At 35.2% G+C, this 17,405-nt stretch overlaps 2 protein-coding genes across 3 annotated transcripts in view; both read left to right on the forward strand.

Moving 5' to 3' along the window:
* LOC137925466 (uncharacterized) overlaps positions 1 to 14,495 on the forward strand; it is a 38,351-nt gene extending 23,856 nt beyond the window's left edge. Inside the window, exons 3-12 of one of the 2 annotated variants that reach the window (XM_068768912.1) lie at positions 163 to 276; positions 921 to 1,058; positions 2,100 to 2,213; positions 4,295 to 4,347; positions 9,001 to 9,180; positions 9,710 to 9,847; positions 10,036 to 10,074; positions 10,951 to 11,101; positions 11,675 to 11,827; positions 13,538 to 14,495. In XM_068768912.1, coding sequence (XP_068625013.1) covers positions 163 to 276; positions 921 to 1,058; positions 2,100 to 2,213; positions 4,295 to 4,347; positions 9,001 to 9,180; positions 9,710 to 9,847; positions 10,036 to 10,074; positions 10,951 to 11,101; positions 11,675 to 11,827; positions 13,538 to 13,665 — 1,208 coding nt within the window. In that variant the 3' untranslated portion in view covers positions 13,666 to 14,495. The remainder of the gene's footprint in view (positions 1 to 162; positions 277 to 920; positions 1,059 to 2,099; positions 2,214 to 4,294; positions 4,348 to 9,000; positions 9,181 to 9,709; positions 9,848 to 10,035; positions 10,075 to 10,950; positions 11,102 to 11,674; positions 11,828 to 13,537) is intronic. The other variant, XM_068768913.1, reaches the window with a different exon arrangement.
* Positions 4,370 to 8,784, forward strand: LOC137925468 (serine protease inhibitor I/II-like). The gene is made up of 4 exons (XM_068768914.1): positions 4,370 to 4,630; positions 5,755 to 5,967; positions 7,958 to 8,122; positions 8,698 to 8,784. The coding sequence occupies exons 2-4, from the start codon at positions 5,839 to 5,841 to the stop codon at positions 8,719 to 8,721; spliced, it is 318 nt and encodes a 105-aa protein (XP_068625015.1). The 5' UTR covers positions 4,370 to 4,630; positions 5,755 to 5,838; the 3' UTR covers positions 8,722 to 8,784.
* Positions 14,496 to 17,405: the final 2,910 nt, after the last annotated feature.

The raw sequence follows: 17,405 nt of genomic DNA on the forward strand, positions 1-17,405 counted from the left end.
TATCTACAAATGTTTACAGCTAACAGCAAGTTTATTTTAATTCCTTAGACTACATAAAGGGAGATCACTGTTTATCTTAAATTTACTTTATGTAAGATGTTTAAGCCATTTTTATTAATATTTTTTTTTCACGAATTATTTGACAGTTAATTTTATTTTCAGCGGAGCCAATACCGTGTAAGCCGAACACAGTGTTCTACAGGGACTGTAACAGTTGCATTTGTCTATCCAATGGAGAGGCCCTGTGCTCTGCGACCTCATGCCGTGAATCTAACAGTAAGTACTTAAGTTATTTTCATATTTAAATAAATATCTTCAAATTAAAATGATACAATCCAATTATACTGTTATTTTTGTCCACCAATGAGTTTCTCTATCGTAAATGAAATAAAAGACTGCAGTGAAGTAAACTGCATGACGGTTCTATATGGAACGCTATTTTAATTTTTTTAACCGGACTTTCACTGCTGCCCAAGTGCCATTTGAAGGTTTTGTGGCTACGAGGCAACAGGGCACAAAGGGCGCCCAGCTTAAGACGTCTTTTAAGGTAGGGAAGCGCGAGTGCTCCCAGGGGAGTCTTGGCTCGGGTCTCTTCATATAACTATTTTACCGCTTTGGCAGGCCCCGAGCTCCTAGATCGGTTCAGCGGTTGTTACATCAAGTGACAAAGCTCAAGGGCTTCCACGAGTAGATACTGGCTTGAGCTGTCAGTAGTCAATAATACCCGTTAAGAATTCGTACTCAAAAATAGACTAGGAAAAGTTCTACTCCAAATTTTCCGGAATTCTCTAAACAAATTTACTTATTTTATTTAATACTTTTTATTGTATACGTCAGAAAAGATATACATAAACGCATAAAATCTTAATAAAATTTATACTTTCGTAAGAAGTTAAAAATTATTATTATTAAAATTTCAGTTCCAAAAAAGTCCGATTTACTCTCGGGTAAGGAATGCTCTCCGGGATCTGAATGGACGAGCCAGTGCAACGAGTGCCACTGCACCGCCGAAGGTTATTCGTCGTGCACAGAAATGAAGTGTCCTGGACAGGAGGACGGTATGTTTATATTCAAATTTTTACTCAATTTAAAATACCGCCTTTTGACTTCTTAAATGAGGTTTTTCATGGAATATTTAGCGCACATATACGCGACTAGCTTACAATTTCAAAACGAACGAAAGGTTTATGGGGAGCTTTATTATTTTAAAAATGGAAGCTAAGAATGCGTGTAGTCGCCAGGGCTTAGAAGAGTTGTCATAGCTGACGACTTTCATCCTGGCCCACTTACTGAGACCTTAGGATGATAGAGGAGCTGTAAAAAGCATTTTCTTTTACACATTTCCATTCGTCATCACTTATTTCCGGTCCATTAGAAAGCTACTTAGTTAGAAAAGTAGCTTCAAGACAGTTCCCTCGGATGTTGTGCCAATGACAGACGTACTTCACTTTATAGCATAATGGCGTCGACAATTAATAACGCTACAGATACAATAGCAGGGAAAGTCCCTTATGTATGTTATTAAAGTCATTTAATTGTCAATTTAGTAATTCATTCATATTGATTAGAACAAAACATAACTATAAATATTTCTAATTGTTATTAATGACATAATGATAATGAGTATGCACACAGATTGTGTATAAACTGTTACTTGTTTAAAAAAGTGGTTTTTGTGTGGATGACATTTATTTTCAATAATAAATCTAATCTTAAATATTTGCTCACAGAATGATAATAGAACGAAAAGAAATGACGCGAAAGCAAATGAATTAATTTTTTGTACATTAATTTATTTAATTTTCAAAGAAAATTTTGTTAGCTATGTAAAAATTGAATAGGTTTTGAAAATAGAATTCCGAACCTATATTCACATTCATAGTTATATCTAGAATCAGTTATTTAATATAACGTATGATAAGTATCTGATATTTTTCATCGTTGGGCCGAAAGGTTCTAGTGGACCGAAGACATAGTCAAGGTGAAGTCGCTGGCCATGGGCGACGCAAGACTGGTGATCGTGGCCATCGGCTGGTCTATGCTTTGCTCTGGGCGTCTATCGCCTGACATGATGATCTGATGTAAAATTTTGTTTTCAGAGCGGGTACTCCGTTGTGCTCCCGATACCGTCTGGATGAACGACTGCAACACGTGCTGGTGCACATCGGAGGGCCGCGCTATGTGCACTAGGATGGGCTGCAATGCTTTGCCTGGTAAGATCCTTTGAAACATTTTAACATATTTTTTTTAATCTTCAATAAAAAAAATCTCCTACGACCAACGGATTAATAGACTCTTAGTCTATAAACACCCTTATTTCATTGAATGATTAATTTCGATTATTTCAATTTATTTATTTATTATCCATATCCCTTAATTATATCCATAGCCTCTTCTTTATACATCACAAGAAAAATACCAAAAGTGCCCAATTTTATAGAAACTAGAATCAGATTAAACTCCCCTATACTTCAACTCAAAACTTCGAAAGTTCCAAACGTATTCAGATTTGAGGAGAGCCCATAATAAATTCAGACGGCTTTTTTGTGGTCACTTTTACAATATTCTTGTTGCATTAGTTAGAACAATTCATTCACAAGCTTTAATCGTCCAAAAAATCATTCACACTGTGATAGGATTTTTTTAAACTTTTTTCTGGAACTTCATAAATTTATTGCAAGAAAATTCAAAGAATTTTATTTTTATTGCACTAGTATCTCGTTGAGCCCACGGCACTTACATGAATCAAATAGTAATACATAAATATTACGTTGTTGAAATTGAAGCCCGCTCTACTATTTTTATATTCGCCGATTATAATGTAGCGCTCTTTCAGCTACACTTATCTTAGCAAGTGAAAGGGAAAGAATGTAGTGAGCATTAAAATTTCTTTACATCAATTTAGTTGCATATAGAAATTAAATTGAAGCAATGGATGTGAGAATTTTAATTTTGTACTTAAGCAATATATAATTATCTAATAATACGAAATATTTTATCTGTGTGTGTATGTAAAAATATTACTTATATACGAATAAATTACAATTTTACTTTATGAATAAATAAATTAGGGTTTTCTCAAAAAACGCTTTATTTATGTAAATACGATTTATTTTTGGAAAGAAAAATATTTCAGTCTCTTTAAAAACAGAATTTTTTCAAATTGTAATTTTTGAATCTTCTAACTATAAAGGTTGCCGACTCCTTAGGGAAACTTTCTGTTTCGCTGTCATATGCGCACAATTTCTACAAATCTAACTGACCTTTGAAGTGAAATAAATTAAGTGAATTATTGCTCCAGAGGTAAGGCGCGAGCGTAATTATTGCAAAGAGGTCTGAGTTATCGATAATCCTAGATAGCACTTCTCGCAGCGCTCTCGCTTACCGAAGTGGTACTACCGAATTGGCTAATCAATAGTGACCGACTAAGCCAATGTTTGGACCTCTACGGCGCTGTTAGGTTTTTTTAAAGGCCACCGTTTATCTCTGGTCTCTCCTTACAGGTCATGTTACAAGTCGGGTGGTCATTTTTTCAAGTATATCTTTATTTACATTAGTCTTCGTTCTTCCCCCACAATATCTTTCATGCTAATCCTTTCCTGTTATCCATCATAAAATCTTTAACTCCTCAAGTATTCTTGACATTTCTTCAACCGTCGCCATTCATCCTTGTACTCCATTCCCAAAGAACATTATTGTTCTTTTGTTTTATGATTTGACATTTGTATCTTTATTAGTTTTTTATCTTATCCTACATATTTTCATTCCTGTGGTCTTACCCGATCCTTTGCTAAGCCTTATTATTTATCAAATTTTTATTCTTTTCAATTACCTCCTTTCTTGTTGTTCTGCTGTACTTGAGAAATGGTGGGCGATACTCATCGTCGCCCAAGACGGAGGCAATGGTTTAACTGTCTATTTCCTTCCCTATCTCTAATTGACATGGCATCCTTGGGTTAAAGTGTTAAACGCGTGACAGACCAAGTTGAGGTCCCCTCTATGATGCCGTCGTATCAGATCATCCCTGATATATCCAGGGATCACCTCTATTAAGTCATGTTAGGTGGATTGGAAGACTGCTTGATGTAATCTTTTTCAACATCTCCGGTTTCAAATGAGAAGTAGTGGTGTTTATTCTATCTCTCTCTTCGCTGCGCCCTGCAACATAATGTACCATGCAATTAGTCATACCGGAACCGCTGTTTCAAACACTCAATTCCTGTCGGACAACACTTAACCCAACTTTTTAAAAAAATTATATTAATACACAATAATTTTTTATCTGTTATTGCAGGTTTAGATTTACAAGTTGACGTATCTGATAAAGAAACCAGCAAACCGGAATCAGTAAGTAAACTTATTATATAACATCTAACTTTGCTTATAACATTTATTGTCTATATTTGTTAATTCTTTCTTCCGTGGTCACGTTTTAGATCTCTATCGGTGGCAGGCAATCTCGGGCTAAGTTAAAAAAATATTGTATACTTCTTGTGTCATTATTTCATTTGAAATAATAATTAACTACATTCATTAATAATTCGTACATTTACATATTTAATCAGCGTTAAAAGTGTTTTAATATATCACCATCGATCATGCTGCACAAATTCCAGTATAATAATATAAGGTAAGTAAAATTTAAGTTCTTGGGTATATGTGTTATATAGCATAGTCTAGCCATAAACATTGTTATAAGTAAAACGCCTTGTTTCTATCACTTAAAGTTTTTATTACTGTAAAGCATTCAGTTCTCATTCAGTTCTCCACCACTACATTTTAATATCTCAAAAATGTTTAATACATATAACAGTTAATGTAAGAGAACACCATTGCACAAAGGTATACATATGTAGAGTGATATGTAAAGCGAGATCCGACTTTACGAGTAGGGAATTAAAGTCGATTACTACTTAGCGTCCGGAGGTGTTTGATATTTGTTTTTTTACTCCTACTGGCAGATATAAAAAGTTCCAGAAGTTTCAATGGATACCATGTGTTGATTGGCCATTTCATAAAATTAAACAAACTTTCTGGAACTTGATTCGTTAAAAGCGCTGCGCCAGCGCCTGGTCTACTTCTGTTCCGATGAAGCTGTAAAAGCCCCTAAGGCAGACGGTACAAAACTTTATCATAGACATTAAATAAAGATAATATTATTGGAAGCGATGAATAGATGTTCAACGAGCAATAAAAGGAAACGACTTCTACTAATACATGCGAAACAAAAGAAAGTATACGAGTATAAACAACAGCTTAACAGTTTCAACACTATAATAACTATTTTACTATATTAGATCGTTTCCAGCAGTCAATTTATGTATAAAAGTAACAATTTTTTTTTCATAATCTTTACTTTTAGTTTGGAAATTTATCCTTGTAAATCCCAGTGCTACCATCATAAATGTTCACCATTAAACATTCAAAAATAATCGTGGAGAAAAATAATCGCAAGGCGCTGATCTCCAAAATCGAATAGCCGCTTGTAAAAAAAATAGATTGCGCGGTGATAAAGACCAAATTTCAAATGCCTTGACAGTTATTTTTTCTTTACCCTTTACATTACATCGACACATGATACATATTCTTCTACAAACACCTTTTTCACCACACAAAATATAAAAAGGACGTAACAAAATTAAAATGACAAATTCTAAATTGAAATAAAAAATTACGCTTTTTTTGTTACAATATTTATGGCCAGACTAACTATGTCAGATAAAATATTTTTAATTTAAATTATTAATATTTCAGGGTTATGATGTGGAATACGTATTAATAGATGATCCACCTAATTTGCTTAAACGTTCTGTTTGCAAACCTAATTATGAATTTCAAATGGATTGCAATCCGTGCAAATGTGCGACCGACGGACGAAGTTTCTCGTGCACTCAAAACGAATGCACGGAGCAAGACGACGATAATACTGAAATCAACAAAGACGTCGAAGTATTTATGAAGAATGAGGTATTTCGTTTATTTTTTTAATAATATCCATTATTCGTTATAGTTCAGCAGATTGACAAGTTGGGAGTGGTATTAAATAGATCATATAGCGCGAAGATACAGGTGACCGCTGGGGCTTCAAGATACGATTTTAGCAGATATTATAAAGCCAGGAGTCATCGATGTTATGTATATTATTACCTTCAAAGACTATTTACAATTTTGACCCAAACAAAATGGCAGCGATATCACTGACAGCGTCAGAATTTAAATCGACGTTCGAATTCGAATTTGAACGCGCAATAATTATTTAATTATAAAAACTATTATGGTTGTCACTACAACCATAATAGTTTTTATGTTATTATAGTTTATATATTAGTTGTTGCCAGTAATATAGTTGAGACCACGAACCACCCACGTCGACGTCCATCCACAAGGTGGACAGACCTTTTCAAAGTCGTTGAAATGGATTCAAGCAGCTTCTGCTCTTTCCCCTCAGCCCTCAACGTGCTTTTTGTTTCGGTGCCAATATAATCTTGTAATTATTCTACTGTTTGAACTCAAGTCTCCTTTTATAAGGGCATAGACTGCAGCCCAAAAAGAGAGATATATTGGTTTTCTTTTGACGTTTATTAAGATCACTTGAAGGCGCTAGATGCAAGCTGGCTGCTGGCCTCATTGAAAATCTATAGAGAATATCTACGTCCAGATGTAGACGTCCTGTGGCTGAAATTATAATGATGATGATCTATTATAAACATTTAAATTTTAGAAAGGCACAGAGCGCCAAGCAAGACCAACAGTTATGAAAAAACTGCTCACTAAACAGTGTATTAATTCGGAAATAACATCCGATCTGGTCGATTCCATACTGAACGACATACCAAGCTTACGTCCTCTCTAGAGTTACTTTACTAGGAAATCATCGTAGCTATCTTCGTTGGAGGTCTATATTATGCAGTGAGCCTTTATCGGCTGACATGTTAATGGAAATTCTCGTGGTGACCTCTCAATCTGCTGAGAGAGAGCTATTGCGACTAATTTCATTCTCTAGTCAAATATACTACTACTACTACTACTCCGCTAGCTCAGTGACCCAAAGTGGGTCTTGGCCTCCGAAGCAAGAGACTTCCACTTTCCTCTATCTTGCGCCATCGTCTGATATTGGCTGACATTCAATTCGCGCAAGTCTGCCTCAACGCGATCGATCCAGCGATACCTGGGTCTACCCACTGGTCTTCGACCCCTCGCTTTTTCCAGGTAGGCTACCTTCACGCTCCGATCCGATCCCATTCGCTCCAAGTGACCAAGCCAGCGGATTCGTTGAGCTTTATATTCGCCAATGATATTTGGCAGTGCTACTATAGTCTCAATTTCGACATTCTTTCGGAGCCTCCAATATACCATCAACATATTTAGATTCCTTCCCGAACATCTGGTTTATAAGACAATTGAGTATACTGACAGTTTTTATTTTTTAGTCTTACGTTTTTTCAACAAACTTTTTAATTTGTACATGATAATTCAGAGACATCACAAGTGAATGTTTTGTAATACTGTACACAAATGCCCACAAATGAGTTATTTTTGAAGCCTGGAGATAGGTTTAATAAGCTTATCTTAATTACCAGCGGTAACCGTATGTATCTCGCTATCTTTCTTATATTTTTTAGTGTTCTAATGCAAAAGAATTTCATGTGTACATTGACTCTTATATCGTACAATCGATGGTATAAACAGATTTTTAAATTGCTATGTGCTAATATATTTTGAGACAATCTCTACTTATAAATGGAATATTCCAGACCTTTCTCTATAGTATTTAGCTACCATAGAAGCCAGGTATTAATTATTCTTAAAGGTAAATAACCTTGTTATGGTCTTAAAATGCTCTACGAAGATCGTTTACAATCGTTCTTATTAAGAAATCTACGAAGAAAGTCCATGTCCAACAACGTCTGTTTGCTCATATATATTGTAATAATGTATTGATGAACAAATTAACCAGGGAGTCGATCACATAGAGAAACATTCGAAGTTGGTGTGTAAGCCGGGCGTAACCTTTCACATTGGCTGCAACACCTGTAATTGTAATTTCGACGGCTCCGATTTCATATGCACCAACAAGCCATGCCCGCTTCCAAAAGATGTTGAAATATTCAAAGAATTAAAGGTATTCTGTATTTTTTATTACTTTTTCAAACTATATCAACATACCAACGATGCAAATGGAGACGCCCACGCACAAGGTGGGGACCGACGACTTCTTTGCGGTCGTCAGAAAAGCTGAACACGGGTGGCTCCCAAGTTGTCCTTTTGGCAACCTACAGGGGAAGCCTATGTCCATCAGTGGAGGTCTTATAGCTGAAATGATGATGATATAAATTACATGCATTTTAAATTCTGTGTTGTTTTCTAAGAATTACTTATTTTTAAAATATAAAATATAACACATTTTTTAAATAAATTATGCAAAGAAAATTTTAATTACATTGAAACGACGAAAAATAGGTTATTAAAAAGAGGATACCGGGCAAATGTCACCAAAATCGTCGCCGATATTGAGTTTAAAATTTTCATTATGACGTTTATTTCATTATGGCCATCGATATTAACATAACAATGTTTAACAAACTGAGAGATTAAATTATAAATATGTCATTTCAACAAGCATATCTACATGTTTTTTTATACTTATATACTGTATATATATATGTGTATATCTTAACATGTCATTCTATGTTTCAGGACGTGAAAACGATAGTTCCGTGATATGTTTTAATTATTTCAGAAGATCAAACTGAAAATACGAATATCGATTTATTTGTGAAACACAATTAACAACTCGAATGTCAATGTACATAAATAAAAAAAATTATATAAATGTTGTGAAGTTTTATTTATAATAAAAAGTTCCTTTTTTAACTTGTCTAAGTTAAACTTTTTAATGTAAATAGGTTTGATTGCGCCTTTATAATCTTAATTAAATTTTAAAAAAAATCATTTGTAATGTAATTATGATAATAGCACCAGGAATGTCCATGTTTCTAGATACTTAGGTCTCCATCCAAAAAGAACGAGACGAAGGCGGTCATCTGTTTTGCCAATCGGATGTTTATAAAAGATTGCAACACATGCTGGTGCAACGAAGACGGTACTAGCTACTTTTGCACGAGGAAAGTTTGTGTTGTGGAGGAACCAGACAATTTTAGAATTGAGGATGTGTCGGAGGTAGTCCCAATTATTTAATATTGGTGGTGGGTGGGATTATAGAGAATATGTGATTGATTTTATTTGAAAACTCTTTTAATTTCTATATTATTCTTACATTTCTCACAACACTCATTGACCTAATGTTATGCGTTCAATGTGTAGATCTTGCATTACCTTTGTTATCTTCTTTTCTATATATGATATCATTGTTATCTACCAGTTGCTTGTCTATAGTGATTATTCAGTTAACAATAAGACGGTGTGTTTTAATACTATACGTTACCTTCGCTCTTTCTTTTGTTTATTTATCCCTAATAAAGTATATTGACTTCTACTATTTTAGTAACACTTTGAATTTATATTTTACTATAATTATAACTTTGTCTCTACAGTACCTTTGTCTGTATATATTAATATTTCGACTCTACATTTTTAACGTTTACTTTGCGCTTTACTATCATTATGACTATAATTTTTTTCTATTACATTCCTATCTTTTTTCTTGGAGAGTGGAATCCTGTTCACTATGTGTCTCTTACAAATGCAGCGAAAGGTGCGCGGAATAAGGCAATCGTGTCAACCGGACGAGGTGTTCGAGATCGATTGTAATATGTGCAGATGTAATGCCGACGGCTTGTCGTTCTCTTGCACTAGAAGGGCATGTTACCCGGAAGACGACCTGGAGGTTAGGATCTGTTGTTCATTGGTCTTGGTGGTGGATTCTACAAATTTTTTTAATCTACGTGTACTTATTCATAATTTCCTAGTTTTAACATATTATTGTTTAATCTTTGTGTAGACATATAAAAGGCGATATGTTCTATAGTCTATGTATATTTTTTATAATAATAGGCGTTTATTATTTTATTGCAGAGTGCGTCCCTGTCGAGGAAAACACGCGCATCTTTGCAGGTAAAGTTATTCGTCTATTTTAAAATCGATATATAACACTAAATCATGGTGAACCTCTGGCGTTATTGATAAGTTGAAAGTAACTCAAATAGCCATTGAGGGGATTGGCATAGCCATAGTCGAGCGAATTGACAAGTTAAAGTAGCAATGGGCAGACCACATAGCGGACAGAACAAATTTCCGCTGGAGCCTTAAGATTCTGAAGTAGAACACGATCACCAAGCGAAGCGGTTCTACCCACTAAGTAGACACACCACCTTGTTAAGATCGTCGCAAGACGCTGAATGCTAGCCTCTACCAACCAGTTCTATTAAAAATCTTTGGATGGCAATGTCCCGCTGTGGACCTCCTATGGATACGTTGGTGAAGATATTAAAAAGTAATCTTTTCCGGACGTTTGGGATTTTTCTCTTAACAAATTGAAATCAAGGAGAGTTATTTTCCACACAATTTAATTTCAATATTGATTTTAAAATGTCCTGCGGGATTATTCTAAATTTAAAACTTACGCTACTAACCCAACTTTCTCTACGCATTTAATATAAAATATTGGACACAACATCATAGCTATAATGCTATCAAAAACGCCCTACCGCGCCTTAAGAAAGCGGGACGAGGTGGGCGCAGGGGAAAAAAAGAGCATGATTGCTGCCACCGCAAGCGATAACAGTGGACAGCAGATTTGGTAGCATTATACCATTCAGCTCATTTGAGAAGCCGTCACAAGTAAATTTATTATTTGAATGAAACTCATATTCAGAAAGTAAATTTCTATATTGTGTATCATAACAAATTAATAAATAAATATTTTTATTGCATCCTCCGAATCTTAACTGTCTTTTGCGACATCTTTATAACGCGGATTGTGTCCAGTAGGAGGCTCCAAAAGCGTGCCAGCCGGGCCAGGAGTTCCGCATGGACTGCAACAAGTGCCTCTGCGATAACGAGGGTCAGGACTTCTCATGCACGCGCATCGACTGCAACGCACTCAATAACAACAACAATGGCGGCAGTAGGAGTAAAAGGGGTGAGTTTTATATCACGCAATTTGCTTATGATATCCATTCATTCGTTTTATTAGTCGGTAGATGCCCGCTTCAAGGCATAGGGCTGCCGCAAAGACCGCCATGGTGACAACCTTGATTATGTCGTCAGTCCAGTAAAGAGCACAAACCCTCGCCATTTTTCATCTATGACATGTTTCGTTCCGAAACGAAAGCTTTCGCTGAACAACGCAAGGATGCATATATGAAGTTTGTACTTAAATACGATATGTGAGTTGCTGAAATTAATAATTATGGGGAAAGGTTCTTCAATAATCCATTAATTTGTAAAGTCAAAAATCGTGCTTGTTACTTAAATAAATAAAATTAGCTTAGCGATAAACCTTCTTTGATTTTTTTTCCGTCTAACAGTAGAAGCTTTCTTCTGGAACAGGAATAGGATTCCTCTTATTATAAAATCATATACATTGCCCATAGAAAGATTTACTGACTCGACGAACTCAAGTTTTATTATTTTGTTACAGTTGCATGCATAGTTTCATGATGATGATTAATATATATCTAAATTAATCAATATGTTTTATGGATCTTTTCAGAAACTACCGAGGAAATTAGCACGACGTGCACAGCGGGCAGCGTGTTCCGGCAGAGCTGCAACGTGTGCCGCTGCAGCGCGGACGGCCTGCATGCCACCTGCACCACGCACGACTGCGAAGCAACCGACACTTACGACGGATTCAATGCGCCCGGTAAATACTTCATTCACGATCCCGCCCTCAAAATCGTAATGTAGTATGTAGCCCGAGCCAAAGTTTCCCCGGGAGCCTTCGAGCTTCGCTACCTTAAAAGAGGTTTTAAGTTAGAATCCCTCTGCGCCCTTCCACTTCGAACAACTACAAAAAAAAAACGATCTCGAGCAATTTCCCCTAGAGCGTTCGTCTTCCCATTTTCCAACTCAAGCTCCGTTCACCTCCATTTTTTCGTTTTAGCTTCACTATTAGTAGCCAATTATTACATATGTTGAGTTTAAGGATTAAGGTCGAAGGAAGTCGCTGGGCGGGGCAGCGCAAGATTAGTCATAGTGGTGATCTTTCGAGGAAGCTTGTGCCTTGCAATGGACATCTATAGGCTGAAATGGTGATGATTATTTAATGTGTCATGAAATGTTTATGTTGACTTATAGGTCGAAGGAGAAATTTGTGTAGAAAAAAACAAAACTCTTAAAACCACGTTAGCTACAATTATTAGCCAAAACTAATGTACCGCGCCTTGGAAGGCCCTCCCTTCCCTCTTTACAGTAAATAAAATCGTGGACTCCCTCGAAACTCCAACAGTGGCCGTTTCATTATTTCATTGGGTTTGAAAAGTGTAAATAGTACTTTTAATTCAAAAGTTCGCATAAACAAACGGCAGTCATCCATTATTAAATTCTGTACTACGCAGCTTTGGGTACTTTACTAAATGTAAACAAGATTCAAATGTCAAACTTCATATAAATATAAGCAATCCAAATTGCCAGGTACTACCAACCTTGAAGAAATTCGAATGAAAAGTTAGAAAAAAGGTTGTCAATTGTTTTTACATTTCGTCGAATAATCAGACGCCATGATTAGGAATTGTTGTCTGTTGCGCGTATAACGAATTTCGTTCATTTTTACTGTCAATTGATTTAAATGTTTTATCAATTTGATTCTTTTCGAAATCAATCATCAAAATTGTTAAATCAGATAATTTTTAATTAAAATCCAAAGATCCTGAGCTTAACTTAAAGGTGGAAACTGTGAGTCATGAACAATGTTATCTTGGGGATTATAATTTGTTCGCAAAAAAAAAAAGGTTTTATCATAATCATCGTTTCAGCCGTAGGACGTCTACTGGGTATAGGTTTTCTCTATAGCTTTCCTTTATGACCGGTTGGAAGCGTCACAGAACTAGAGAGGTTAACCTGGTCTGGATAAGATCGTGTTTCTGTGAGTTCTACGCTGCGCGTGCCGGTTCATGGCTTCTACTCTAGAACCTTAAGGACCCAGAGGCCAGCAGTTCTGTGCGTTATTTAGCCTGGCAATTGCCAATTTACTGGTCTTTGTATTCCTGTTCTGAATCAAGTTAGACATTTAGATCAATTTTAGGCTACTAGAAGAATCTGTCCGAAGTTAATATTGAGCGGGGTATATCGCTCGTACAAATGAAGCTGTCGGGGACGAAAGGTTCTCTGAGTAGGCCGACGACATAGTCAAGGTATCGGAAAATTTCTGGATGTGAGTGGCGTAACACCAGTCATCATAGCAATCTTTAGGTGTTCGTCTATTGGCTGATATGTTGACGATAATCTAAACCTATGAAGTGTAGCCAGATAACTTTTTCACCGGTTGTGATATTTAATGATAAACTTTTTCTCCTTAAACACTGATGAAGACCAGCTACTGCGGAGAATAAAGAAACTTTAATGGTCCTTTCAGATTCGGATCCGAATTTCCGATGCAACCCTGGCGAGCAGTTCAAACATGACTGCAACGACTGCACGTGTTCCGCTGACGGCAAGAGTGTATTCTGCACGTTGCTTCTCTGCTCCATGTATAAACCTTGAGATATCTGCTTACGACATCTGGACCGCGCGGCGAAAATAACGCCCTAATACGCGGAGATAAAGTCTATTCTCGCTCACCGTTGTCGCATTTGATCCACTACTATGTTACGAGAATAAATGTTACATAAATACTATCGTCCGCATAAATATTTCACCGCCCATTGTGCCACGAGAGATTTAATTTTTATTCAGTCTGTGCTTTAATAAAAAAAAAAATTGTCTCTTTTCCTTTAAAATTTTCTTTATTATCTGTTTAAATTTTTTTACAACCATTTTTATTCACACGTAACTAAATCATTTTATCTGTGTGCCGAAGTACAACATTGTTTTTGAAAAAAGAAATCTTTTCTGAACGATTAAAATTATTATCATAAATATTTAATTCCGTCATATTTGTTTAAATTTCAAAATAGTTACAATTTATATCCTCGTATTAGCATTCAATAATTTATTCTGTTTATTTTTACTATATTTAAATTAAGTAATCAATAGTTGGAATTTTTTATGTTATTATAATTACAGAAAAGCGGTCAAATAACTTGATAGGAGCAACGGTTTTGTATGTTCGATTTATTTTATTTAAATTTACATTAAGGTTAATTCAGGTATAGTATTTGTGGCTTAAAATGCAGAATATTTGTCTATAAAAATATTTTTATTACATTACATAACTCAAACAAAACGTATTTCTTTAAAAAACGTAATGACAAAATGCTTTATAATCTGTGAAACATTGAATGACATAAAGAATACCGTTGCATTGTTTTGTCAATTCAGTTTTTATGATTTTTTGAGTTACTCTATGCAACGAACAAAACTTTTATCATTAACTATTTAACTTTAAAATTATGATGTTGTTCAATGCCTGGCATGTCTGCTGTTGGCGCTCTGTGTTAACTACAGAGTTAGTAATGTAACGCTATACTGTATCGCCGGACAGAATTATTTTCTGAAAATATAACTTAATGCATAGTAAAAATGAGATAGGAATGCGTTTACATGGTCGCAAAATATCACTCTAAATTTACCGTGTGCGCGGACGCTTTCTTTTGCTTTTATGTTGACTTACGCGTATTATGCGCATTTATGCATGCGTCATAAAACCAAAAATTAACGTTAATAAACTAAACTAAAATAAACAATAAAAAAATTGTTTCTTGCGCACCTTCTTAAATAGTAGTCATGTGTAAACGCATCTTTAGATTTCTTACCAATTAATGACGTTCTCTATAATCATCTGACCCGTTTAAATTCTTAAAGAAAATATGGACTGTCCGGTGTATAAAGTATAATTCAGCTACTTTCTTAATTATTTTATTTAGTCTAGTTTAGTACATAATAATTATTCTCTAGTTTAGTCGTCCTTTTTTTACCGATAATGCATATAATTACACTGTGACAAGTGACAGCTCCCGGAGCAGTTAAGTTATATAATCTATGGATATTTCGAATGGTGAATGTTGCTATTGTCTAAAAACACAGTTTCTTAAAAAGCGAAAAAAAAACTAAAACTTAAATGAATAACTACTTTTTATTATACACAAATAAACGTAAATTCATATTTTGTTTTAATTTGTTTTTTTTTTTTGGTAATAATAGACCTAGAAAGTCAGTCAACTCATATTTTACGTTTTTCACGCGAAGATTACATCTCTAAGTAAAGACACAAAACTGATTTCACATTTCACCGACAGACACTGGGTTCTATTGACATTAGGTCGAGACGGGACCGGATGAAAAAATAATTCGACGACATGTTTTAAGTTATTGAATTCAAACCTATTTTATGCCGTCTTTTTTGTACGATTTTTTTATTTTGTGCGATACATGAAAATTTCAATGAAACTGGAACATAATTAACGTAGATATTAATAAGAAAAAATTAGTACGGTTGATCGGCCGTTTTTTCGGATTTTGTGATCAAATTCGTGTGTTCCGTTAGGTCGCTAAATTGTTTTTTTTTTACTGATAAGATAGTTGCCGACTAAGGTAAGGTTACTTCAAGAACTTTTTTTTTGCGATCCTTTTACACCGCATAAAAATCATTTCTAATTATGTCGCAAAAAGTATTTGTTTTCCGTGAAGTTATTCTTTGATTTTTTTTGCGTTTTCTTTTATTTGGTTCATAACCGCACATAAATAGGTATGACTTGTTGAAAAACTTGAACAAAAATATAACTTCGTCCAAGTGTGATGTGATGTCTCGTGGGGACACGTTTAACTAATTGCGACATTGCGATTCACATCGTTTAATACATGTAGTATTAAACGATGTGAAAAGTCTCGAAGTTAAAGGATAAAAAAAATTCAGCAAAGAGACTGTGTCGCTATACAAGTTTCTTTCTGTAATGTATTAGAGAATACGTAATTAAACTTAATGTTTTTAATTAGAATTTTTCACGAAACGAATAAACGAGTTTGAATTATATTTTGTGTTTTTATTTCAATTTGATAATTCAATCATCATCGGCCTCCTATAAAAATCGACACGTCGACCGGCCTCGCATTGCCTGCAGCCGGCGACTTCCTGCGACCTTGACTATATCGTTTGTTCATCTACTTGAACCTTTTGGTGAGGAAAAATGGTGTTCTTTTAAGGATAGTGTACTCTGGGAAGCCCTTGAGATTCATTACTGCAAGATTTTTAGCCAAGTTCCTTTAGAACTCAGCTAAGCTTACCTCCAAATCGGAGAACCAATAGTAACAAAGCTTCTGTCCGTCAGCTCGTGCCAATGTTCAATTTAAAAGTTAACGGACGTCAAATGTAACCATTATCATAACCACTGTAGGCCTTTGCTTATGCCTTGTGTCCGTCGCGCTTCTTTATTTTCTTCGTCCACGTATCTCAAACCGATATTCTGAAATGATTGGTCTATCTGGAGAAATGGCAGCAATCGCACAAATATTACTCGCGAGTCCCGACTGACAGCAAGTAATTTTAGCAAGAAAACAACAATCGTCTTGTTTGTCACGCAACTCTACTTCAAGAACGCTGCCGCAATAGACCCACGAGACCACGTTGAACAACGTCAAACAAAGCCACAACATGTCACTCCTCTTGCCTCGCCACTGTGAAAACCCTTTTTGATTATTCGTCATTATTACCGAGGGTGTATAAACAACCATATAATTCTTAAATACAAGTATTTCTGTTTTGATTTACCATGCGAGTTACTTGGCATAACAGTATTTCATTTCAGTAAGGATATATAAACTCTCTTACAAAGTTGTCTATTCCTATTACCATTTCATCCCATAGATTCATTATCAGACTATACTACTTTATTTACCGTCATACGGTATCATTAAGTGCCCTGCCGTGGTCTACCACCAGAACTGCAAACAGGCAAGCTGGAATTACGGAGTTTCATTAACGGAAGCGCTCAGAAAAGCAGGCTATAGAGACCTGTGAAGGCGGCATATCGGCTTTCCAATGACTAAATAAACGACCAAAAAGACGAAAAATTATACCGAAGAGAAAACGGTTTATTAATGAACAAGAAACATTATTTTTAAAAAAAAAACTTACTTTCTTTAAATCTGTTCTTGTTAATCGAGTAACTGCCATAAAAGTTTATTAAGAAATGTAGCCTAGCGCAATAACGTTTAATGCGTTTATTAATCGGAATCAATTCATAGCTCAATCTGCTACTCAAACTAAGACAATATTTGTTTTATGCGCAGTATTTCAGAAAATGCTTCTTAAAACTGTTCTCTTGGTGATATGCAATCCATCATTC

The sequence above is a fragment of the Battus philenor genome, unplaced genomic scaffold, assembly GCF_028537555.1.
Source record: "Battus philenor isolate CCGP_79_NKW_IND1 unplaced genomic scaffold, ilBatPhil1.0.hap1 SCAF_27, whole genome shotgun sequence".
NCBI classification, from domain to species: Eukaryota; Metazoa; Arthropoda; class Insecta; order Lepidoptera; family Papilionidae; genus Battus; species Battus philenor.